The following is a 26,208-nucleotide window of genomic DNA, read 5'->3' as shown; positions in this document are numbered from 1 at the left end:
TTATAAAATATACACTTAATTAAAAAGGCATCAATTCAAATCAAGAGAAATGTTTTTATTTTAACACTGAAATCAATTATATTTCCCCAGCAAAAAACAACATTAGCCGCCAGATAGCAGATGACCCAAGACGGAGACGAGGTAGACGATTTCGGTGGCTGTGAGGGGCGATGAATCGGACGACTGGAAGACCGATGGGACGTTTTGTCTCAGCTAAGTTTGGGGCGGGCAACATCTAATCCAGCTCCACCCGTAGAGCCCTGCAACCCGCTGTTAGGGGGATTTAAACTCAGCCTGGGCTGGGAGTATGGCAGGTGGTTGAGCCGACTCGGGGCGTGGATTACAGTTGCTCGCCAGGACATCTCGCTATTGGAGAAACATCCCCAGGGGCCGGGTGGCAGCCACGGCTGTATCGCCTTTCCTTCCTCCCTCCCCGCAGCCGTTCCCTTCCGGCTGCTTCGGCTTTACCCAGGTTGCGCTATTGGCACATGATTTAGCTTATCTGAAGAGCGCTCATTCGTTAAATGGGTTTTTTTCTGCCGCTCTTTCTCTGCCTCTCCTCGGTTGATTAACCACGACTTGAAACTGGATATGTACCCGTGCCTTGGCTTATACCTCCAGCGCTGCGCTCTGAAAAGGAGTTTGTTTGTTCAAGTGTGATGGGCTCTAACGCCACACCTCTGGGGGCCTAAAAAGGCCATTTCTGCTTGTCTGAACAGAGGCGCTAACACTTTTATCGGGCCTGCTTCGAACGTCACTCAGCAGCAGCGCTACTTGGCCAACAATCGGGGCGAGGTAGCCCCGTGCCTGTGGTCCTAGCTGGTGCCAGTGCGTGGGACTCGAGTGCCCGCCGCTTTACTTGCCGCTTGCCCAGTGTCTTAACGTGTCACCCCCCAGACTTCTCTGCCATGCCGTCCTCGGGGGCCTCAGCTCCGTGAATGAGAACAGATGAGCAGTGAGCTCGGGTGGCGAAAGTCGGGTGCTTAGCGAAGGCACGCCGTGTCCGCCCACTCTTCATTAATGTGCCAGCGTGCCCGTCTAGGGCGACTGCGAGTATAATGTTCCATATGCTTGGCAGACGCTAGTTAAAATGTCTTACAAAATTGTCCGTTTTGTTTAGAGGTCATAGGCAGGTCAAAGGTGTCGGGGTATTACATTTGGCTCTATTACTCGTCGGCGCCCAAAGAGGTATTGAATGTGTTATTGCTCGTAAAAGTTGGTTCGCTCGGTAAGAGGAGTCGAGGCGTCGGAGTGACGAGACCTGAGACGTGCTGCCGGCAGCGAGAGATTCCATTGTTTGGCCGGGTGGCCATCGCTGCTGGCAACTCGGTGACTGGGGTTTGTGACACAACGAGGGCTTGCAAATGATTGCTGTGTTTGGAAACACGGCCTCAAAGAAGCCGTCCGCAGTGCCCTTTTCATCCAACCCCGAGGCCAGATTCAAAGCACAGCGGCTTTTTTTTGGTCTTGGTCGCATTTAATCCAACGAGTCTAACAAAAGGCATCGGCGCAAGACTTATTGCCTGGACTTGGGAGAAACAAAATGGAACATTCCACCCCTGCGTCACTTTCAGTGCTCGTCGAGCAGATTTTCACAGAGCAGCGCAACTACAAATTGTGTGCGCGCTCGTTATCAAATGACATGGGAGTGAGTGAAGACGTTCCTTTCTTCTAAGCAGTGGAACATATTCACAAGTTTGCACTCTGCAATTTTAAAATTTGCAGAGTGCAAACTGAGTGTTGCTCCTTGGCTGTTAAAATTAATGAATGGCAGAATGCGGGAGAACACCTCCACACTTTTTTTATAATCTTCCTTCACTTTGAACAGATTTTTCATTCTGTGAAATGTCACTTGGCTAGCGGGGCATGTTCATAAACGGCGACGATAATGAGAGCGGCAGGTTTGAGTGAACAAAAGTGACCGTGTGCGATGTTTGTGGTTTATTTTATTGCCATGGCATGTATGTTCTATTGGTTTGTAACCAGCAACTTGTCATGATTAACTTGTTATAATTTATATAATTGTAACGTATGGCTCTGTTTACGTGTAAGTGCGTTTACATAAAATCACTGTTCATTTTATGACGCATTTGACAGAGGAGGCTCAATTAAGCAGCACGCGATCGTGTGCTTTACAATGACGTCATGTCTGTACTAACGCACCGCGTAGGTTTTTGTGGCTGTGCTGTTTAGCAGCCCTCTGATGTGCTGTTTTCTGGTCGCACCACGCGCTGTTTGCCACAGCGTCCGACATTCCGTTCCACGTGCTGGGAGCTTCTTCAGGAACTCAGTTGAAGAAGCTCCTAGCAACCTGAAAATGCATCAGCGAGCTCTGTAACGTTTTTTTTAAATCAATGTACTGTATATACTTTTTATGGGACATGACCGTTAAACGTTGCCTCCTTGTGAAGGCTCAGGGATGCTTAACGTCCGTCTGGAGGTCGCAGTTTGTCCTGCCGCGCTGGTACAGAGGCAGAGTCGGGGCCCCCGAATGAGCCGACCTTGCATCTCGAAGCGTTGTGCACCGCAGTGGAAGAATTTGAACTGGCTTAAGATTGTCATGGCCCAGTGCCTAAGATCCAAATTGTTTTGTTTCTTTGGGGTCTCCGTTGCTTACACAGCCCATCACTTGGCTGCCTTTCTGGCCAGTGTGATGAAGAGCAGTGCTCAGGAATTCTACCGTGTCACACTTTCCATTTGAAATACCGTTCAAGGAAAGTAATTTTCTCTCGACAAGCTATATTTACTGTCTGTGCATTGCAGCAGTTTTGTTGATGACCATCAGCGAAAATGAGATGTTACACTTTAAAAAAAATTACTTGGCATTTTCATCAGGAGTGTAATGGTTCACCCCCCTCGTACAGCATTGAATTTCCACGATTGGATTCTAGAAAAATGTCCCTCTTTAACTGTGGTAAATGTAGTGGCTGCGTCTGTTGGCTGGAAAGCGGGTAATGCGAACTCATTACATACAACATACGAACAGAAAACCATCTTACGCGGTTCAAAGATTGTATCTTATTGAGCTTAGGAATCGATATTGGTCTATAAATTAATTCGCCCATATTTTTCATGTACACATCCCTACATCTTTGTGATTTCGGAATTTATTCTGTATAGACTTTTGTAAATGGCATCTTATAAGTGTAAATTACTAGTATCATAGGTGAATAATTGGGCTCGAAAGCCGTTGTAATGTCCTCTATTATCCAGACAGTGGTGCGAAATCACATGATATACCCACGATAGTGTCGTTACGCTTCAAAGGCCGTGACTCGTGCTTGTTAACAGAAATCTACTCGGAGCGACAGATCCTGTTGTACTTTAAAACGCTGGAGCCATGGCCTGAAAGCATTCTCTTTGTTTTTGGACTTTCGTTTTTTGTGACTTTGAAGTTGACAGCCAATAATTTATAGTCACTCCTCATCGTGACAGCAAGAAGCGTCCCTGGATGATGAATAGTCGGAACGTGTGCCGGGCAGTTGCTCAGTTGAGCTGTCACTGCTTTCCCCAACGGTCTTACTTAACTTTTAAATTATAGGAGCCCCAAGTTGAAATTACTACAGTTCAGTTCAAGGGCCTTGCACTATATACTTAAACACACCAATAATGAATACTGACGTTTTTGTATAATATACGATCCAATTATAAGCAGTGGATAGAAATCATCAGATTGTGTGCATGCCAGAGTGTGTAGTTGTGAATTCACTTTGACGAACAGCACACTGCAGCCCTGCAATTTGTGACGCCACTTCTGGCAGAAGGGCCTCCACTCGAGAGAGCTCTGGAGAGTCCCTCCTATGGAGGGTATTTTGGCCTACTCTTTCTGCGCAGACCAGACATCCTGGATGAGGTGGGAATACAAACACTTTACTCCACCAAACGGGAGCTGCCGATCGTCTGACCGTGCCGTACTCATTTATACTCAATAGCTGGACAAAGGCAGGAGGGATTTAAGAAACTTGCCAATTGTTTTGCTGTGTCAGGAGATCGAGCGCGCTGTCTCTGGATTCCAAGTCCAGGGTACTCCCCGTTACACCGCACCAGAATCCCACTCAAGTGCATGAATACTCTTTGTTATTCCAGACGTGGTGCTCTTAAGTGCCCATTTTAAATGGGCTTTCATTCGATCTCCATGGGATGCATACGGCGTGGAGGACGCGATGAGAAAATTCACATCCGGGGAGAAACCTCACGTGCCATTCCCAGCAGATTGGGTTCCCTTTGAGAGCCTGATGCGTTTTCCAGACACAGATCACAGATGTCTGCCCATGGAATACATCAAATATTAAATCACACCGGTGTCTCAAGAAACGACTGAGAAGCTCGCTACCTCTGTGGGTTATTTTTCATGTCTTTGCTGCCTTTGGGTTATGTGGCTGCGATGGCATTTCTTGTGAAGATTGGCCAAATTTTTGCACCACACTCACAGCCCCAATATTTGCCACAGGCACCCACGACTGATCAAATCAATTCCTCACTTTCTGAACTTGATATTTTACACTTAGCAAACTGCTAATTGTTAATGCAATTTAAAACACCGTGGTCTATGCAGGTATAATTTTAAGTGGCATTCTGAATTAAATTTCACTGATGTGTGAAGCCTTGGCAGCACAAATAAAATCATAAAAGATTTCAGCCTTTGGTCAATATACTGCTGGGTGAAGGCCTCTGTGTTCAATACCTGTCTCGGGGTTGTTTTGACCATACTTCACCACGTTGATTAGTGCAGGTCGATTAATGCTACCAAATACATCGCAGGAATATCCAAATCCAGACAAATCTCCCGCAGAAGAAATTGTAAAGACAACAACACAGTGGGTTCTGTTTGAGTTGGCAGTGTGTATCAGATTAATGTATCTGAATATGCAAAAAGCGTTATACATTCTGCTGCAGTGCAAATCTCCAATATGCGTGCCGGACCTTAGCATACTTTGGAAGTTTGATTAGCAAATGCAGCACGCTTAAAGGAAATCAATTTCTGCATAAATAAAAAAAACATCGTAACGTTTATAATTTTTTTATTGTGGTCAAACAAACCCCTATCACTAGCACAGCATGGTGAGGTCATCCTCCAGCAGTGGATTTACGAAATGGCGGTACGTGTGCAATTATATCTGGATGGAAACGTAGCCGGTGAATGAAATTGCAACCCTTTTGGATTTTTGTTTTGTTTTAAAGACTCCGTTGGTTCAGGCCCGCGCTTGGTAAACACTCCGGATGAAATGTTACCACGTGTCAGGTTCGGTGTACGGCTGTACCAGGAGCCACGCAGCCCCCTCATTGGAAGTCCCTCTGGGTTCCTGCCAAACTCCGCTGCGATCTGGCACCCCAGCGGCACGCGCTCATCAGTCTTGACACATTCTCGGTAGCGGATAGGTGAACGGCGGATCGCGCAGTTGCTGCTGCGCTGTTGCTTTCGTTACCATTCGGCCGAGTCCCGGGACTCTCGCTGTGTTCCTTTTGTGCGGTTATTAAACTCGTATCGATTTATTTTTTCCCACCGCCGCACGTTGATTGCTCTTGCCCACTTCTCGGCTGTTCCCCGGAGATAGTGCACGCCGCTTGCAACGGGGCGGCTGACGGGGCCCTCCCCCCGCCTCTCGCCGTGCCACGATGGATCGTAACTCCCACGTTCATCGAAAAATACGACGTGGATCTCGGCTGCTGCCGTAGCCGGTCGGTTAGCCAGGCGGGCTGGCTGGCACACACGTGACGTGGCTCGCTCGCCCAGGCTGCTTAGAAATGTGTGGAGCTCTGAGCTGCGTGTTTGGATAACCCAGAAGATAACCGGAGGCAAAACTCATCACGGTTTGTCAATGTCAGCCTGTGGCTTAGTAGAGATGCATGCGGTGACACGTATTCCAGGGGGTGTCATTGTCGTCGGTAGACTCTTCACTTTGTGTGTGTTGTGTATTTCTTGCAAACACAGTGCTGTTATGATCTGTGGTTGCTTTACTTAAAACAAATTGTGCTGTTGGCATCATGGCTTGGGATGAAGAAGCAGTTTGGCTATCTCACAGCAATGGGCCTATAAGTTAGAGAATGGCTACAGAAGAGATTGTTATCCTCCAAATTTCATGCAAAACCAGATTTTAATGTTCTGGCAGTTGTTTTGTGGAAGTAATTGGTGACTTAATTGAGACCATCAACTCATGGCCTGGATGTGAACCCAGGTCTTGGAGGTACCGGCTCAACGCTCTTGAGTGCTGAGTCACCTAGCCACCTCGTGATCTGTAGACACTTTAAAACGATAAAGGTATGGTTTAGCTTGCAATGAATGATAGGAAAACTACCACAATACAGTATTATTTTCCTTTTTCTATCTAAGGTTCCTACAAAAACCAGACCACGGCATTAGTTGAATGTCAAAAATGTGGATTTGGCTGCGAGTATGCGATAGCAGATTATGTATCGTATTTATGTAATGGCTATGCATCATCTCGCAGTGTGGTCCCACTGACCGCTCTCTCACATTCATGGGTTTCACAATGAGGGCCCTCTTCTTTGCCTGGACATGAGATCATGGACGGGTGGAGGTGAGGGGCTCCAGAGGCGACTCGTCACCTTGCCTCCTGACCTGCCGGGGGCTGGGGCCTGTGACAGGTAAATCCTGTTCGGATTATCTCTGGCTCCAGTTCTGTGGTGTAATCCAGCACAAGAGACAGCTGTCCGTCCGACTTTCACTCATTTGGCCGTTTGTGTGTGCACTCGTGGGGTTTTCTCCCCCCCCCCTCCCTCGTCGTCCAGAGAATCCCCCATAGGTGCACTTGAGAGAGATGGCTCTCTCGTGTCTTGTCCATGCGGTCAGCGGCTTCAAGTGAATTCTCGAGGGCTTCTCCATTTCTCTTTCTTTAATTTATTTTTTTAAAAGCCACCCTCCCTCATCCCGCGACCACGCTAACCATTTGTTATTGTCACGTCCAGAGGTGTTCCCCCGATGCTTTCCAGTAAGCACGAAACGCACGAGCGAGGCTGCGTCATTACCCTTGCCGTTCACGACGGCAGCGATAGCGTTGAAGCGAGCGTGGGGCCGAGCGAGGTGGCTGCGTGTCGTCTTGTCGGCCGCCGTAGCAGGGATGTGGCGAGGTGTACGGCGGCTGCGGCGTGACCCGTGCCTTGCTTGCGCTGTCCGCTGGTGGTTCGCTTGTGTTACCCGGCCACCTTATCCGTCTTGCTGCTAGCCGGCTGCGTGTGCTGGAGTGTGCTTAAGAAGTCAAAGTGTCTTCGCTCAATCGAGTCTCGCATCAGTGCTCATCTCCATTTAAGGCTCAGTGGCCGGTTGCATGAAATACCTTTCGTGGTCCCCCCCCCTGGCTTAACTTAAACTGATTTAAATGGCAAATAAGTAAAATTATGCTTTCAGAATTTATGAAGCTGGCTTGTATGCATGTACGTACGCATTTAGAACTTGTTTTACACCACACGTAGCCAACTGTGCTAATCGAAGGTGAGGCTTGCCAAACCTTTTGTGAAAATTCCACATTCTTCTGGCAGGGCACAGTTTTTTCTATTTAATAGCCAATGTAGACTTCTTTCAAAGTGTTACTCAATTTATTGACCCTGAAAGGATAATAGGCTGAATTAACCCTGCAGATGATTGAATTAAAAAAATCGTACCACAGAGTTATTTGCCCTAAGGATTAAGAGTAACTTCAGACGTTGTGACAACAATTCTACGCTAATTCTCGCTCTTATTCCCACGTTCTAATGTCATTTACGTGGAGAATTTAATTACAGCTTTGTTTGGCGCCCACAGTGCCAAAGAGTGCAGTGCAAGAACACAAGACACTGCAATGCCAAAAGACACAATGCCCTATAAGGTCATTCAATTGCTGGCTCAAAGGCATTAGGGACCAGCTTGCCTGTTTGTGAGGTCCCACGGTTGTGAAGGGGAGCCGGGGGAGCAGGGTGCAGGGAGGGCGATGTGTGAAATCCGCCCTGGGGATTCTGTAGAAGGTTGTGTTGCAGTTGTTGGGGATTAGTGGAGGGGAGACGTGCCTACACGATGCAGGGTCACTCGTGCTTGGGGCATCGGGAGTGCGGTGGACAACACGGGGAGGGGGGGGGGGGGCGCTAGGTGGGGAACGGAACTGAGGTGTGGATGTGCAGGGGCCGGAAGGGAATGAAGGGGATGCGGGTGGGATGTGGCACGCTGAGCGACATGGGCAGTATGTTGTGAAAACTTGTGAACTGGAGATGACAATGTTGGGAGGCTACGGGGCAAAGAGCGTTGGAGAGAGGAAGCTGTGAGCGTGGCACAGAGACAAGGTGTGAGCGCGTGTGTGGGTAGGAACTGGAATGGGCGTATGTGGTGGTGGGGGGCGGGACGCGGGGGGGGGCGCAGCGGGGAGGAGCAGTGGTGGGGGGGGAGCAGTGGTGGGGGGGGGAGGAGTGGTGGGGGGGGGGAGCAGTACATTTGAATTGCGGCTGTTTTGGTTTGGACTGTGACACCGTTTAATCTTGAGCGCTGAAGCCGAACACCTGTGTGTGACCTTGAGGTCCCTGATCCCAGGGCTGATCCCCACCCAGCGAGCGCTTCATGCCTGGATTACGTCCCCTTCCGTGGCGAACCTCTCGCAGCGCTGAGCCACAGAGGTGCGTCGTGATCCCAACGCGGCTCTCGCTCTTCGTTCACGCTTCCTCTGTTTTATCCCCTTCTCGTTAAAGCTTTCCAACGAAGGTTGAAATGCGTTGGCGCTGCCCGTCTCTGTAACTCTCACAAGGGTAATTACATAGAAACTGAATGTTTGTGTCGAGTTGTGCAAGAGACAACTTGCCAAATTGATCAAAGCGATGCTAAAAACTTTGGCGATCAGCGATAATAGATAAGGCTTTACCCATGAAGGTGATGATGTCACACGCTTCCCGACGATGTCACGTGTTTTATGCCTTTTGACGTCATCTTGTTGCGTGACTTGGAAGGTAATGTTATTGTCACTAATACAATACATGTAGGGACAAACGCACGTGGGAAGGCATTGCAAAGCCTACTGGTAATGCAGGATCTATCTTCCTCGTCTGGTACGCCTTTGACTGCTTTTGGGATTTTCTGATTATCATTGGTGATTTTTATTCTGCAACTGTTTTTTTTTTATCTCGTAAGCGTTAACTTTGTTTTGCCTTTTTCACATGTCGCATGTATTCATACCACTTGAACATCAAAAGTGCAGTTAATTGGTGTGATCAGGTGTTGCTTTATAACATAACATTTTTATGTTCTAAATCTTACACTTGAATCACATTTCTACATTAATTGAATGTTTACATTACTGCACGTTACTTCGTGTTGAAGATTGCAACTGTTTGAATCTGACCAAAGGAAAATCACGATATATCAATGGAGCATATAAGGTAGTCACTGATACTGAGTAATCTGTTGAAGACTAAAACAAATTCAAAGCTGCAGAACAAATTGTTTATATTACAATGGATAAACCAATGTATGTATGCATGTTGAACTTCTTTCACACCGTACGTAGCCAACCGTGCTAATCGGAGGTGCGGGGGAAGGACAACAAACTAAACACAAAAATCAGTTGTAAAGAAATGAGTTTTCAATCTAGATGATTTAAAGTTGCATAGCTCCATTGGCTTCCAAATATCGGAAGGAAGAGCATTCCAGGCGACCGCAGAACCGCATCTGAAAGTGCAGCGATCCAGTGACCGTATTTGTTCAATGCAGTACATATGTCAGATGTCATGCTGCTTAGAAACGTACCTTGTCTCATGTGCTCATGAATGCATTTGCCAAGAGAGTGAGAGACCGGCTCGCAGAGCCAGAGGTGACTTGGCATCTCGACCAGGGGGTGGAGTGCAATCAACGCAGTGGCCATAGTGGAAAGCTGCGCATGCAATGAATCAATCGCCCCACAGCGATTCTGTAAATTGTCACGTGAATTGCCTAGTCTTGGTTGTCCTACTTGTACCATCTCGTGTTGAATGTTGAGGCTGCGCGTACTGTGATTGTGTGTTCAGGTTGTACATATTGAGGCTTTGTATGTCGAGGCACTGTGTCGAGCCTGTAGGCTGTGACGCGGTGCGACTGCACGTGTCGTGGCTATGCGGCTGTGTTTGTTGAGATCACGTTGAGGCCTTGTGCGTTAAGGCTGTGTTGAGGCTGCCTGTGTTGAGGCCTTCTGTGCTGAGGCTGCCTGCCTGTGTTGGTTCTGGCGCGGTGCGGCGAGCAGGACAGCTGTCCGAGGCGAGGGCCCTGCGGAAACGGCAGCAGCTGGAGAACCTCGTGGGCTGCGTTCGCTCCCTGGCCCAGCCGTCGCACGTCATCGTCGACTTCTGCAGCGGAGGGGTGAGCCGGGAGCCCCGAGGAGGCCACTGAATGGAATTATGTTATTCAGTGTTAGTTACATTGATTACTAATACATAATTATTACTTATTATAACAACAACATATAACTTCGCTCTCTGATGTGTTTTCGGGCAGTGCCGTGAATTGTTCAGTATGACGTCTGATGTTTCATTCATCGTGTTGGAAGCTTCTTCAGGAACTGAACCAAATTCTATTCCTGAGGAAGCTCCACAGCAGGTGGAGCGACTGGAGGTGCACACGTAACATCAACAAATCAGACACTACTTATTTGAAAAAGTTCCAAGTTGCCATACTCAAATAAAGAATGACATAGTACTCATCTCCATTGCCGAGCCAGTGATGGAAATTTCATATTCCAATGGCAGGGGCTAGTTAATGTTTGGGACAATCACTCTTGGCCTCCCACAAAATGCGACTAATTTTATTAACCCTGTAGGCAAGATGCTCCGATTCATCCCGCCATTGGGATCTGCATGCCACATGCAGCCACCTGCAGCCCAACAAATGAGGCGTAAAATTCAAGCAGTTTTTAGAGCCCGGTTGTTAAATGATTACCATCAGCATCGTCGCGCATAGTTTAAATCGCAATTGAGACATTGCCCATTTCGTCACAGCTGAACCATACCCAGTAGACTCTCGATAATTATCTGTGCTAATGATGGGGAGGATGGCCGCGGATAATTCAAAATTGTGGATAAGTGAACACTTTCCTGCTCCCGCGCAGAAGACTCGGCCCACTAAGTGGACAGCAGAGCCACGTCAATGAACATTAATCAAACTCCACCCACTGTTACCAAGATATACAACACATGGATTTCGGCTTAGCCGGAGCACATACCTGTATTTGTTCGGTTTCAGCATGTTACTTGTGTGGTGGGATCACTTGAGAGACATACACATTCAGGAGGCAACACGTTTATTCTACGACTACAACAGGGTAACTATATAACCAGTAACTACAACGGGATAACTACATAACCGGTAACCACCACGGGGTAACTATATAAACGGGTCAGGTCAGTCGGCACACTGCCTGACCCACGATGCCGAGCACGAAGACCAGAGACGGAGGAGAAGACGCAGCACTGCGGTTCTATTCCAGCAGACAGCCCCGATGGGACCCCGGGACCTCCCTTTTATGCCCCCCAGCGTGGCCTGGCTCCGCCCTCGGCCACGCCTCCTTCTGGAACTTCCCAGAATATTTTGGGCCATACACCACGTGTCCCTTCTATCACCTTTGGCCCACATCCTTACCCTGTCCTTTCACGTGTCCTTGACAGCCAACCGGGCTGCTACGTCCTCAGATGCCCCCTCTCTGCCAGTCACCAGAACCATGCTCCCCTAGGGACCTCTTCCATGACATCGTGTACTCTGCTGGCAGAGAGGGCTACTACACACGCAATTCCTCTCTTTGTCGGTAGATGGCGCAAGGTGCCATTAGTGACCCATTATATGTCACTACATTTGTAATAAACATTTCCAAGGATAACAATGTATAACTATTTTTAGATGATTAATTTAGGCTAAAGGGTAAATCCACGAGTTATTAAGCTACATCAACATCTCAGGTGCGCCGTTCATCCGCAAATTGGATAAACCGCGCGGAGAGTGGACTGCATTGTGAGATTAACTGAATGCACCTTTTTCGTACCTGGACAAGACATTCATAAGAACCTCTTCAAGCCTCTCCCCTAATCCGAGCTCAGTGTCGTCGCGCATTTTCTTGTTTTACCGCCACTGTGCGTGGCTTCACAGGGCCACCTTGGGATCGTGCTGGCCTACCTGCTGCCCCAGTGCCAAGTAAGCCACGTCGTTGCGCGTATGGTGTTTCACTCAAGTTTTTTTTTTCCTGTTTACTATGATCATGTGCTTAGTCCTCTTGCCTCTGTTTTACAAAACACTCCTTAAAACGGAATTAGTCAAAAACATTCCGATGTCGGATCCGCATGAAAAAAAAAGAGTTATTGAGACTTGGTGAGGCTTTCCGAGATAAATGACATGATTATTGTTATTACAAAGCAAGAGACTTTTGAGACAGTAGGTTTGCTTTGCAATTGAAACTTGGAGTAAACTTAAACGATTCAAAAGAGAAATGTCAACAATTTGCACAAACTGTGAAAAACAAGAACAAAGCTTGCAAAAATAAACATTACAGAAACAAACATATTACTCAAACTGAATATTAACTTTAAACCAAAATATTAAATTTAACTTACAACAAAGTCTCACTGTTAGAAAAAATGTATATACTGTCTATACTTGTTTAAACGCACTTTTAAATCTAGATTGAAAACTCATTTGTTTAAAACAGCTTTGTGTTTAGTTTGTTGTCCTTCCCTCGCACCTCTGAGTAGTTGGCTGCATAAGGTGAGAAAGAAGTTCAGCATACATACACCGCACCTCCGATTAGCACGCTTGGCTACATACGGTGCGAAAGAAGTCCAACATGCTCACGTACGTACAGGTTGTGCTGGTGGAGAATAAGGAGCAGTCACTGGAGAGGGCCCAGTCTCGCTGCCGGGGCCTGGGCCTCAGCAACGTGTCGCTCTACCAGTGCAATCTCGACTACTACCAGGGGGCCTTTGACATCGGGGTGAGCCTCACACAAGAGACAAAACTGGTCTACATCCATTCGTTTTTTTGCAAGTTTAACGGTGTGTACAAGTGTGACATCGGTCTAAAAATGTAGAGGTGCAGTAATTTCTCACGCCACTGCTGGCAGAAGGGCCTCCACTTGGGAGATTTCGAGAGAATCCCTCTCGAGGGTATTTGGCCTTCTCTTCCACGGTAGCCAGATATCTTGGAAGAGGTGAGTGTAACCACGTTTTGCCAGTCGACAAACTGTGGTGTCGACATCCATGCTGCTGGGTGGGAGGATTTAAGAAACAATATCCAAGACCACTGGCTCCCCGTGATCCCCTTTCCCTCGCCCCAAAAACTTAACGAAGGCCACTCTACAGAACGGTCACATGTGCACACCTCTAGTGAGCGCCGTGTTAGAAAGGTGCCTGTATCACGATGAGTGTTCGTGTTTTATCGGCACAACGTGGCGATTACATTCCCACCGCACACGTAAAAATCTATCCTGCGCTGTATCCATGCCATAGCCCATTCCCCCACCCCCCCTTAAAGAAATCAAACCACTGGTCTTGAGGCTCAGTGTTGCTTTCCTTGATATGAACCTTATGGCGGGACCCCGGGGCCCCGAATAAACGGAAGTCAAAATCGCAATTAACTCATTTATTGTTGGCGACTCCGTCCCACCGCGAACACAAACGCCGCGACTCGCCTGGCGCGGATCGCTCTGTTCTCGTGTCCAAGCGCAGCGGCGGGGACGAATGCGCACAAGAGCTGAACAAGCGAATGCACTCCATGCTCGGGTGTGGGCAGGATCATAAAAAGTCTTATCCAAAGCTGCTCAAACTGACTACACGACTCAAGTCATTTATTTGTCATCACGGTATGCATAATACAGTGAAACTGCTCTCTTATCGTCATCATTATTTGTGACCTACCAATGTCTGCAGCCAGGATAAATCGATGACAATCCTATTACCTGCAGATATTTAACATATGAGATGCGTTGCACCGTTAATCATATCAAACAGGAGTATTATAATACTTCTCTTGTCCGTATGCATCTGTGCAGATAGGTTTTTTTTGCGGTTAAGCCATAGTCCCCACATACCGCTCGTATCAATGCGGATAAGAGGAGCGGCGACGCACTACTCTGTAGAGTAACATTGGTATAAACGCTTGTTACAATATGAACAGCGCATTGAAAACGCGTACTATTTTATGCACTGTTTACAAAGCGTGTTCACAAATCCACACTGAGAAACACGATGATTGACAGAGGGGTTTAAATAATTTTTTGACAGCGTATTTAAATAGAGGTACTACAGGTAAGTAGTTTGCAGTTTTAAAGGCATAGATTAACAAGACAACACTTGCCACCATCCTTCAAACCCATTGGTGAAAAAGAGCAAAGTTTTTGTTACATTATATATAATGTTTACATTATATATAATGTTTACATTATATATAATGTTTACATTATGTTTACATTATATATAATGTTTACATTATATATAATGTTTATAATATTTACGCGAGAGCCGGGGGCTTATGGGACCCTGGGGTCCCACCACAAGGTTCATATGTAAACTGTGATTAATTATTATTGTTCACTTTTGGGAACTGCTGCATTGCCACGATCAAATGAATTTGTCGCACGGCCGCATCACCGCTCCGTCCCTGCTGCACGGTGCGCGTGCCGCGGCAGGTCGCGCTGCACGCGTGCGGGGTGGCCACGGACATGGTGCTGGAGCGGTGCGTGCGGGCGCGTGCTGCCTTCGTCGTCAGCCCCTGCTGCTACGGCTTCATCCAGAACACGGACAAGGTGTCCTTCCCCAAGAGGCGAGCGACGCCCGCGTGCGAGCGGCGGTGCCTGTGCGTGCGCTCCCGTGCGCACGCCGGGGAGCACAGGAGGTGCATCCGCCGGTCATCTCGGTCGGTTAACTCGGAACACCTGGGTCTGTCTGTCCCATGACCTCCTGCCACAAAGCCTTCCATACTTCACGTGGAGTTGCCTCAAAGTGCACCTAGCCTGGCGCAGGCACTGTGGCGACGTCGCCGTGACTTAGTGGCGAATGGTGGCTGTTGTGCTGTGCCTGGCAGGCTGGAGCCTACGGTGGGGCTCGGTTTGATTCCCGGCCACGGCTAACATCAGTGTCAATTGTCTTAGCCAGGCTGAAGCCTCCCCTGCGTGGACCCAGCCTATTATAATTGGAATGTGTAATACAGTATACATTTATTTATAGGTTATTTTGCAGGTTAGGCTGATTTGTACTTTTCTCAATGTGTTTATAGCACACGAATGATAAGATTAAGTTTGCATACTGAGGGTGATATATAGTTACTTAGATTATCCAAATAAATTACGACACCAACCTCAAAATTATTATTTCTTCAGTCAAATGTACAGTTGTGTTGACAAACCACGTGCCTCGTCTCTCTTCAGTGTAATCTGTGTTAACCTCCACGCCATGAGCTAAATGTTCCCGAGTGTGAATTACATCACCACATGTGGCTGAAGTCTGATTTTTCTTTTGTGCTGTGATTTATGACCCTTTCAGCCAGATGTTTCAGGAGGTGTTATCCTATCGGGTAAGTGTGACTTTACACGACTTGGTAGGACTGCATTCCCATGCAAGGAATTCCCACTTTCTACAACGTCTTCACTGTGTACCTCTCATCGCGTAACGCAACACCGTTACATTTGCAGGGAAGCATGTAAACTGCACGTCCTGAGTTATTTACAAACCTTTAACAACGTGTAGTTGAAATGATATATGATTTTCATCCCTTTGTTGGTCTGCCACTGGATGTAGACCTCTCCCTCTCTGCGCCGTATTCTTGACGGGGGTTGTGAGGGTTGTTAAATTATACTTGACCAAGCTGGTCAGTGCGGGATGCCCAGGTCGGTGGGCCCAGGCCCGGTTCAAATATCGATCATCACTGATGTTAGCCGACGCTGGGAATTCAACTCAGGTCGCTGGATTTCCTCGTGCACTGAATGAACCACGATTGCCACCACTCTCCCGTACCCAGAGCTTTCGTGGGTTCTGTTTTAAGGGTCATATATCTTGGTTATAAAACAAAACAGTGTTTATATATTTAAAAAAAAAACATTTCGTAAAGACTTTAAAAAAAATACACGCACAATGCTGCTTTAGTTTTGTAGGATGGGGTCAGAGTTTAGACAAAAATGTTGAGCACCCCACCCAGAAGGACCTAGAGCACCAAGAGTGATTTTATGCATTTGGCTGCATATTCCATCGTATTGTCATTATTTTATTCTGGCTGTAAAGCTAATGCACCTATTTACGAGCAATATGCTCTGGACCATGTATCCCTGCCTGCATACAATAGCCGGCATTGTGGGCGAGGTTTGAACCACCAGAGTGCAGTTTGTGTTTATTAAGAGACGGTGAACAACATTAAGGGTCATCTGGCTGCATTGCAAACTTTAAAAAAAATCCATCAGTGTATTCTTAACGGTAATCTATGTGAGTCTTGGGCACATGCGTGCTATAGATTTACACATCTTAAACCAGACAGGAATTGGATTGGTCTCCATGAGCATGGCGACCAAGGGAAAGATCTGAGAGAAGCTAGTGGGACACTGTCAGGCCAGATCTTGGAGGCCGCTTGGGGCACCACGGTGGCTAGGAGATGTTGACTACCTCGCCTGGTATACAGCAGGTCGTGAGCTCGATCCCGACCCTGACACCTGCTGTATATTTTGAGTTTGCATGTTCTCCGCGTGCTCGTGTGGATTTTTCTCCAGGTTATCTGGGTTTTCCCTCCACATTTAGAATCAACGTGCGTTTAGAGTATTTGGTTGCTACACATTTCCATGTGATTTGCGGCCAGGTCGTTTCTGAAAAAGAGCCATGTAGCTGAGTTCGTAGCAAGCATTGGCGAGGTTTTGTAGCACCGCTGCCTTTGGCCCTGATGGCATCTTGGTCTTGAAACCAGGTGTAGACTGGCAGCACAGGCCAGTCTACACCTGGACACCTCATTGCTAATTTTAGTTACCCTACGTTTTTGGAAACGTCAAACACTGATGAATAATATTTCAGAGGATCGTCATCTCAAGTGAGTGACACATTAGTTAACATGTGAGTTGTATCGGTGCATATGCAGTGTCCATACGGCCTTCAGAAATCACTGAATTTCAACACGATCTTGTAAAGAATAATTCATATTTGACTTTAGATGTTAACTTTTACCACTAATTTAATTAGTCTAGTTTTTTTTATCCTCAGACACAGCCTAAAGAAAACAATTTAAACATGTGAATATATATTTTGCACCACTTCATTTTATTTACTGTAGATGTGTACAACATACAGTAGTCAGACATGACATGTTCGTGACATAGTTAAGAATTTTTACAAATATAGCACTTGAGGCAGTAACATGGCCTATCAGCAATGCGTTGGTTGCTTGTTGCAGAGATTCAAGGTTCGGTTCCAGTGGCCGCCCTGGTTATTGTGGGTGTCTTAACAGTGGACCTTAAAGGACCCTGTGACGTCTTTCGCAAGAGTTGGCCATTTTGTGTGGGGTGTCTTTGTCAAAATTGACCAAATCAGAAAATTACCCGCGAATGAATCGGCTGGGATTGTACAAAGCGGATATTGCCCTCTACTTGCAGACCACAGAACTTGGGCAATTGTTGGTGCCATTTGTGGATTGCCTTCCCACTCGTCTGTGGGTTCCTACCGCTTTCCTTTTGAAAACCGTATGCGTTACAAATCTTACGGCGTTGGATGAATGACGTCGCTATGCAAAATAACGCATTGCATTACTCACACACATCCTTACGATTACGTTGATAATTTGTGCAACAAAACAGAACAGTGGTCAAGTTCAGACGGGCGAATCGTTCCGCCCCTGCTATACAGAAGAATAAGCAACCCGCGTATTTCCAGAAGCTAGCCGGCTGCACCTGATTGCGGCGACGGCCGGTTTCTTCGTCACGGCGGTGCCTCCATGTCTGCTTGTTTATGTTTGTGCTCTCCGCGACTGCCGTTGTGTGTCTGTGCGTGCCCGCGATGTTTTCCCGTGCGCGCAGGAGCACATGGTTTTGTGCAGGTTCGCCGACCAGACCGCGCAACACCTCTCCGCTGACAGACGCAGCACAGGTGAAGAGGACGGGGTGGGGGACGGGGGGGGGGGGTGTGCCGTGTAGGACCCCATCAGAAACGGAATGGCGGCCAGCTTGGGGTTGTTGATCACGAGGCCCCTCACGAGCACCTTGGGATTTAGCACGTCCCCTCGACGCAAGGCACGCTGCCGCACGGACTGACAGCCGCATCTCTCTCTCTCTCTCTCGTCAGCATTTTGAACATTTTGCCGTTACCAGTTTTGTGCGCCGCCCGCTTTGCTGTGAACAGTGTCACCCTCAGGCGCCACTTCTCACATTCCTGTAATCGTACCCCCACTTGCTGCCTTCCCATGCTCAGTGTCCCCATGCTTACCAATGTTTACAATCACGTGGATAATATCTGCGTATCGGTGTTTTGCGCGCGTGTGTTCGTTTTTACAACGGCTAATCTGAATCATTGGTGATGCTGTGTATGGGATGGTAGTCGTAAAAAAACGTTATCATCATTGTCTCTGCACTAGCTAATCTCATGTGGACTTGAATTAACAAATCCCCAAAGCTCAGTACAGATTAAGTCCCAACGAGCACACAGATATAGACAACATACCACTGTCAAAATTGCACACTCTTTTAGAAATGTCAACCATCATGTCAGCACACTGTAGCTTACCCTCACAATGAAAATTCAATACGAGGTCAACTGTCCTCTCTGTTAACAATCCTACTTGGCCTTGAGCCCAGCTACCCCTCTCCCCTCTCTTCTTGCTCTCTTGCCCCACTTGTACCTTGCACTGGAGCAGCAGCAGCAGCAGCAGCCAAGGCCTCCTGGTGAAACCTCTCTGTGACCCACTGCTCAGGAGGCGATTGCTCTTCCTCAGCTGCCCATCCTGTTTTTATCTCCCACCTCTGACTCCATTCCCCCCCCTTTTTTTTGTTAGTCTGAGCTCAAATTTTCATCTTTATCCTGTAGAAATTTGAGTACGACGTTTCGCCGGTAATTACAACCAGCTTCATCAGGCGATTTTGCCAGAAATTTTACGTGGCAAAAATCTGCCTGATGAAGCTGGTTGTGATTACCAGCGAAACGTCGCACTCAAATTATAAATGTTGTGGGTTTACTCTCCAACACTGGTGTAAAGAAGTAATAACTAATTGGCACTTTTTTTTCGTGACAAACCTTACTAATTGGCTGTGTCAGGTGGTGGGTTCACAACACATTTATATTCACGTGATCTAACCCAAAAAAACTTCATTATAAATAGTTTTGGTCGCGAAAGCTACGTGATAAATCATCCTTTGGCGTCCTACCTCTGACTCGGCATGAAATTATGCATTGGTTTTAATCGGTTCTCACGTTCGTAGGCTCACAAAGAATCAACTCTTGATTTGAGTCGTGGGACCAAATCGTGACAATTTATGCAACCGCTGACTGAGTAATCGTTGGATGCCTATTTGGTGACATTGCCTTAGAAGTGGTGCACTCCCCATACCACGTCTTCCCTTTCTTGCCAACTCTCTATACCGGATCTTTGTATGTGCTTAAACATGGATGGATAAATAAACGCTTTCTTTGGTATTTACATCAAAATATGATTTTTTTTTTAAACCGGAATATATTTTGCAGGAAAGGCGTGCATGACGTTGGTCGACCAAGACAGGGCCGCAGCAGCCGCAGAGAGCGGATTCCACGCCCACGTCCACTCCATGAATCCTGAGACGTGCTCTCCCAAAAACAGCATCCTCGTTGGGGTCCTGGACGCACGCTTCCTGGCGGACACGACTACCTCCCCCCCGCTGCTCCTCTCCCACAGTGTTCGCTGCACAAGCTCAGAGTTAGGCCCCCCCTGAGCATTCACGTGGGGCGGGCAGGGGGAGAGACGCAGGACGGGTGGAAGAGTTGGGGCCAGGCTCGACGTGTAAACAGAGCTGAGCTCTTGTTGTGTACAGTTGTGGAATTTAAGCTGACAAAAAATGCACACGTACGGGTTTTTAATTGGAACCGTGCGTGTGATGCGGCGCGAGTTGGTCACGGCCTCCAGGGACTTTATTTTTGAGTCTGAATTCCAAGAAGTGTTTCCAGATTTTACCGTGATTTATTGAACAGTTATTTTTTTAAGCTCTATTAGTTTGTTTGGATAGAAACATATCTTGTTTATATTACTTATGTTTGTAGTTGTCACTTATTTTACTGTCATTTAAACTAAGTTTTAAGTAAATGCCGCGATGAATATACATGCATTCAAGCAAAATATTGAGTTGGTTTCATTTATTTTACACTGGCTTCAACGGGACATGTTTTGCAGCACCTGTTGAGCTGATAACAAACGAACTTGATGTGGGACTTTATGTCTGCCAATCTGCTCTTATCAGGGTTGATTTTGGCCCAACAGTAGGAAGACAACAGCATATATTGTTACATCCACAGTCACTTCTTCATTATCCTTTTATTATAGATGATAGGCAATTGTAATTGTCCAAATGATAATATGAGCATGAAACTTGGCATGTGTGTTTCACTGGGTAATTTTTCAAGAAACATATACATAGCCTCTTGAAATTCCAAAAAGGCCGCTAATGTTCCATATACTGTAATATCCTGTTTTGACTCGGCATCGATTGGATTCTCCCAACTCATACGGACAACGTGTTGCACGCATCACATTGCATATCAGGCAGGTGACGTGGAGGCAGAGAGCTATCAGCCAGACACCCAAAGTCCTGTTGACGTGGGGTGGACCAAACTATTGAATCGTGCCTAGGCCACTATTCCATCTATTGCGACAAATTTCCAACAAGTGATCAAATGCGTCTGCAAGATAGAATGTTGTCGACGCTGAAAATGCCACCACTGCAGTCGCAGTTGCACAGCGGCATGCAGTTGTGAGTGCCAGGGCTATTTATTAAATATCACGAACCTCATCTGATGTACAGACGCCAGTTGTGTTGGATAAGAAAATAATATTCGGTGGTGGATTTAATGTAACTGGTGAATGTATCTTATAACGAAGTCTGTCTAGCTGATGCTGGGCTGGAAAGAATTGGTGGCAAAAACATCCTGCTGAGACGTGAAAGGTACATTTGAGGAATTTATATTGGTGGAATTAGTTTAAAAAAATACAAACATCCCCCGTATAGCCTGTAACCGACTGTTGGGGCAAGTGATGTTCGCGAGCACCTATGAAGGCCGGCAAAGCACACGAGGGGGCGGGTGGCCAACACCACGCCCGGCCGCCTTTGTCTCCATAATGGCGATGTTTACACATCGCACCAGGTACTCATTTGAGGCTGAGTCGACCTAGGGGAGGCCCAGGACCGGCTCAGATAATCGTCACTGGTGTTCTAGCATGGCCACAGAGACACACATAGATACAAAGGTTTCTCAAATTGAACAATTGTCAATTTCAGGCAGCTTACGGTTTGTTGACTGGCCCAATGAACACGTACGACATGTTCACGCTCGTCTCATTTGAAGTAGTAATCCCCCGTTACCCACTCCGCTTCTTACCATTCAGACATGCGTTGGGTTTGGTGCCTTTAAGAAGACATGTCTGGCAACGCCAATGAAGGTGTACATTGTTAATGTAGTGCGGCGATGGCTTCTGTGATGCTAAACTAGACAGGGTGGGATCGAGAAGCATTTGGGGGGGGGGGGTGTTTGTTAAATACACTTGAGCAGAGGAAATGTTGACTCGGGTCACCCTCATGTCCCCTTGTCCCTGCGTCCACTTACACCACCACTTCTTCCCATCACCAGGCGCTCGCATCTCGTCTCATCTCCCCCTCCATCTCCTTTTAGCGGCAGCATAGTTTAGACTCCATAAGTAAACAGATGCTGGAGCAATTATTCCTTCGCTGCCGTAAATCCTTCACACGGTGATGGGTGGCGGGTGGGGGGCTGCTGTCCAGAACCTGGCTGGCTTTTGTGTCACAATAGAATAATTTTTGGAACCATTGTTGGTACCTGTTGCCTTGGAAGGGAAACTGAGAGAAGCTTCGCTACGGCGTTGTTGAAGGACAGGCGGCCTGCATTTGCGTTTGTTTTGAAGTTTGTTGCACGTGCTGGTGTCGAGCAACCTGCAGGAAGTTTTGTTTTCCGTCGAGAGAAAGCAGCCAAGTTGAGCGAAGAGAGAGGCCTCTGGGCACTGGGCTCTGGCTTGAGCCTCTGGTTGTGCCACGGGTGAGTTCGTCGGTAAGCCGCGATCTCACGAAAGATTCGTCAACTCTCCCAGTGCTTGTGTTCAGTGCCGGATTATCATCGTACACATGCTGCTACGGGCCCCGCACTTTCAAGGGCCCCCCCGCTAAATCCTTTGAAGCTATCAATTCCGGTTCAGTGATTCTGCACTTGCTCTATTAATATAGTACTATACTGCCAAAAAATACTATACTACCTTCAACTTTTACGAACGACTGGTTGTTTAAGGTCAGCGATTTGTTATATTATATGGCTGTATAGAAAATATAAAAATACAACTACTTTAATATGCAAGTGAAAAATTGCGTTTTAATATTTGTGTGTTTTTTTTATTTAGGGCCCCTTTATAATATCATGCTACAGGCCCCGCACGAGCTTAGTCCGGCACTGGCTGGGCTTATAAACATGGACCGGTGCCAACAAGGTGCACGGTCGTTCGCAGGCACAGCGCCACAAAGCGAACTCTTGAACAAATAGCTTTTAGTTCACTTGAACTGAACCTTGCTGTAACTTCGGCTTCATAATGGAGCCCTTGGCAAGCGTACACTTTCAGCAGCGTCGATACGAATCTGTCAAATATACTCTCACTGCTGCTCTCGGGAAAATAAGGCACGAGAAGTTGCTATCGGAGGACAATGGGAGAGTTGTGCGTGACTGTACTTTACTGGGCAGACAGGTGGGTTAATGGTGTGTGCTCTGTACGATGGGTTCATTCATTAATCATTGGCGAAGTTCAGAAGTGCTGCTGCTGGTCTTGCGACCGCTAGGGCTTGATGGCCGTGGCGGTGGTCTGGGCTGTGCTGGTCATGTGTAGGAAGCAAAGTTTCTGTGGCGTGCTGTCAGCTCGCTTCACGCATTCATAACATCTCGTGACCATTGTGTGCTGACATCAAGACAAAGTGGAGCCACTCTGCAACAAGTTTATGGCTGGGCGAGGGCCCTTTGTGATCTGCTGTTACGGGAAACAGGCGTGGGAGAACGCGTGCATGATGAAAGCGGCGTAGTTACTAATGTACTGACATTGTAGCAAACAAAATGGGACTATAATGCATTTTCCGTAATGCTATACTACGCTCCTTCAAATATGTGTATTAAGTCGAGAAGACAACGTATAAACAAACGTATTGAGTATTAAGTGCACATGCACCTTCAGAGATATATATGTCTATATGCACTTGATGTATTAATGAACCTGCATCTCCAGACTACTAATAGCGGGGTGGGTATGTTAACATTTTCAATTGCTTACCTCATCTATTATTTTGCTCAGAATGTTTTTTAACCGAGATAAGCCATAGCCTGACGTGTTGTTGTTTATTCACGGATTAAGATGAATGCCATTCACACCGAATTTCTTATAGCCAGACGAGTGAATCAAGAGAAATGTTCATGCTGCAACTCGTATACAGAAAATGCGGACCCATTGATTTAGAAGCTCGCTACACCTGGTAACTGGGCAGTGCAGATGAAACATCTGAATATGAACATTTCAGTATGCAACGTTGCGGACCATCGAAAACAAGCAAAATGCAGGATTTTATTTCAATTGCACAGTACTTAATGTATTTTATTTAGACGTTTGAAAAAAACGTAATTGTAGCTTCGAATATAAATGTATAACAGCTGTGCACATGAGTATATACAAGTTCATAATACACTGCTGGATATATTGCGATATTTTGGCCAATATCAGCACACTTAAATATAAATGTGTTTCGCCCACAAAGACCTCTTTCATGCCAAGTTGTTCCAAAAAAGCAGGGCCAACTTGCACGTTTGGGGGCTCGTTCAAGAATAACATTCGCGACCGCAGTGATTTAAGAAAGGTATACACTATTTGGCACATCGGGCTTTAAGCAGTTTCTCATTTTGATAGATGTCCCTTGTGGGCAGGAGGCTCCACTGTTAAACGGTCCTAATCGGTTATGTTTGCATTGAACAAAAATACTTGAGAGATCCGCTAAAAGCCCTGATTGAATGCGCGTGCAAAAAAACATCCACGCGTACATTCCTAAATGATTCGCAATGAAGAATTCCTTTGGTACATCCTCGCACTTAAGAGGCTGAAAATTATCAAATAAATTATGGGAAACGGTAAACATTGCAAAATATATATATATCTTTAAAGAAATGGACGTTGCGATGATGTGTGTTTTAACGAAAGCACACAAACAGCGACCGATAAGCACCGAAATAAAAGCGGTCGCGTGTTCAAGCTTCGCTTGTTGGCGCCGCCCCAGTTCGACATTCGGTAATCCCCCGGCATTTCATAGAAATGACAGACGCATGCAAACATATAATTACCACCTTTAAAGCAGTGTATGCCGAGGGAGAATGGATGGGTCTGCGATTCACAAACCCCCCGGTGTCTTAATAGACAAAAGTGCCAGTCTGTTTCCCCCTGTCTTGTCTGTCACGCTGTTGAATGCTTTTGAATCTTTTGCTGGCTTACTTACACCGAGTGACGGAGGCCAGATGTTGAGACCTGACTCGCTGGACATTATTTGCTTTTTGTATTCCCCCCCCCCTCCCTTTATTGGGCGCCGGTGTTCTGAGCTAAGAAGTTCACCGTGATGCGTGATTCCCAGTCTGGGGGGATGAGAAGCTGTACAGGGGGCTCCAGGTTTGAAGGCGTTAGCCAGCATCTGCTGTAGTCTTGTTAGTGACTTATATCTACTTTACAAAAACAAGTATTGTTTGGTTGGTGGTGGTAACCAGGTTTCTAAGGATTCATCACCTGGCGGTTTGATGAAATGTCACAATTTGGGCTTGCGATTAAATTGAAAAATCAATTGTTTGTTGTATTTTTATTTTACAGTCTTGTGTGCAGTGTTTCCCAACTCCTTAAAGCAGCAAGTTGCGAAACGAACCTTAAAAAGTCACTTTACGTCACGAGGCAGACTTTTAAAATGTGTTAACTATGTCACGAGACATTTTTTTAAGTATTTCACGTCGTACATCTTATACGGAGCCCTCGATGCAGACACTGGGAATACTGTCACTAGACTATATCCGGTGTCACTCACCGTAAACTGATACAAGTTTAATTATAAACCGGGTATTGCTCTTAAATGTCCCAGAAATTCTCGGTTTGCCGTGAGTCGTTCTTGACGAAATTTTGTCGCTGGGGAAACCCAACAAAATGAGTAAAATCTTGCGACAAAATCACTACAATGGCAACACTGCATGGTTGCACGTTAATTACTGTTGGCTGCACTGGCTGCAAAAATGTGACGTATCACTTGCATACAATTTGTAGAAATGCTACGCAGTTGTCACGTGGGGCAATTCGATGCGTCGCGCATCGTACGGATCGGCGGTACAGGCCTCCACGCGTGGCCACATCGCCTTGTCTCGTGGAGACCCGCTGCTCGGGGTTGTATGCCGAGCTTCCTGGTGTACAGCGCAGAGGGCGAGCGAGCCCGGCCAGTGCGGTGGAGGCTGGGGAGCCGAGACGCAAGGCGGCCACCTGCCTCTGTAGAGCACGAGGTTACGACCCGGTCTGATCGAGCGGTGCCGGGGCTGTGGCGCTCAACGAAACGTCGCTCTCCTCCCTCGTAATCCCCGGGGGTTCCGCCCCCTGTCTCTCCCGCCAGACAAAATAGCCCTTGGTCAGAAGGGAACGAGCCCGGGAAAGGCGGGGGGGGCAAGGAGAGTGTGCAACAATTTGCAAAGGGCAAAATGTGCAATTATTGGATGCTGCAGAGCTTTCGCGAAAGGTCTTGGGTGCTCGGGACGTGCAGGGTGTGGAGATAAAGTCGCCGGTTGTTTCACTGGAACATAACTCCTAGATACAAATATTTGAGAGAGAGGGAAAAAAACACAAAAAAAAGTTTTGATATACTTCGTTGTTGCTGGTTCATAAACAGAAATGACAAAACCCCCAACAAATTTGTCAATAGCATTGCCCTAAAAGGTTTTTGTTTAAGAAGTGGCGATGCTGCCAATGGTCCTTATTAGCAGAGAAGGGCCATAGCCCCAAAATGTGGATTTTTTAAAATATAAATATAT

At 46.9% G+C, this 26,208-nt stretch overlaps 1 protein-coding gene across 4 annotated transcripts in view; it reads left to right on the top strand.

Annotated features, from left to right (window-relative positions):
* GSTCD (glutathione S-transferase C-terminal domain containing) overlaps nt 1–24,989 on the top strand; it is a 49,235-nt gene extending 24,246 nt beyond the window's left edge. The window contains exons 9-15 of one of the 4 annotated variants that reach the window (XM_076067773.1): nt 10,191–10,306; nt 12,083–12,127; nt 12,792–12,920; nt 14,613–14,746; nt 15,466–15,496; nt 17,970–18,039; nt 19,627–24,989. In XM_076067773.1, the coding sequence (XP_075923888.1) occupies nt 10,191–10,306; nt 12,083–12,127; nt 12,792–12,920; nt 14,613–14,746; nt 15,466–15,496; nt 17,970–18,039; nt 19,627–19,850 (749 nt within the window). In that variant the 3' untranslated portion in view covers nt 19,851–24,989. The other 3 variants (XM_032956441.2, XM_076067775.1, XM_076067774.1) reach the window with 3 other exon arrangements.
* The last annotated feature ends 1,219 nt before the right edge of the window (nt 24,990–26,208 follow it).

The sequence above is a fragment of the Petromyzon marinus genome, chromosome 18 (assembly GCF_048934315.1).
Source record: "Petromyzon marinus isolate PM22_M1 ecotype Great Lakes invasive population chromosome 18, UKy_Petmar_22M1.pri1.0, whole genome shotgun sequence".
In the NCBI taxonomy this organism is placed as follows: Eukaryota; Metazoa; Chordata; class Hyperoartia; order Petromyzontiformes; family Petromyzontidae; genus Petromyzon; species Petromyzon marinus.
The sequence above is the reverse complement of the archived record's forward strand: the minus strand, read 5'-3'. Positions and strand labels throughout refer to the sequence as shown.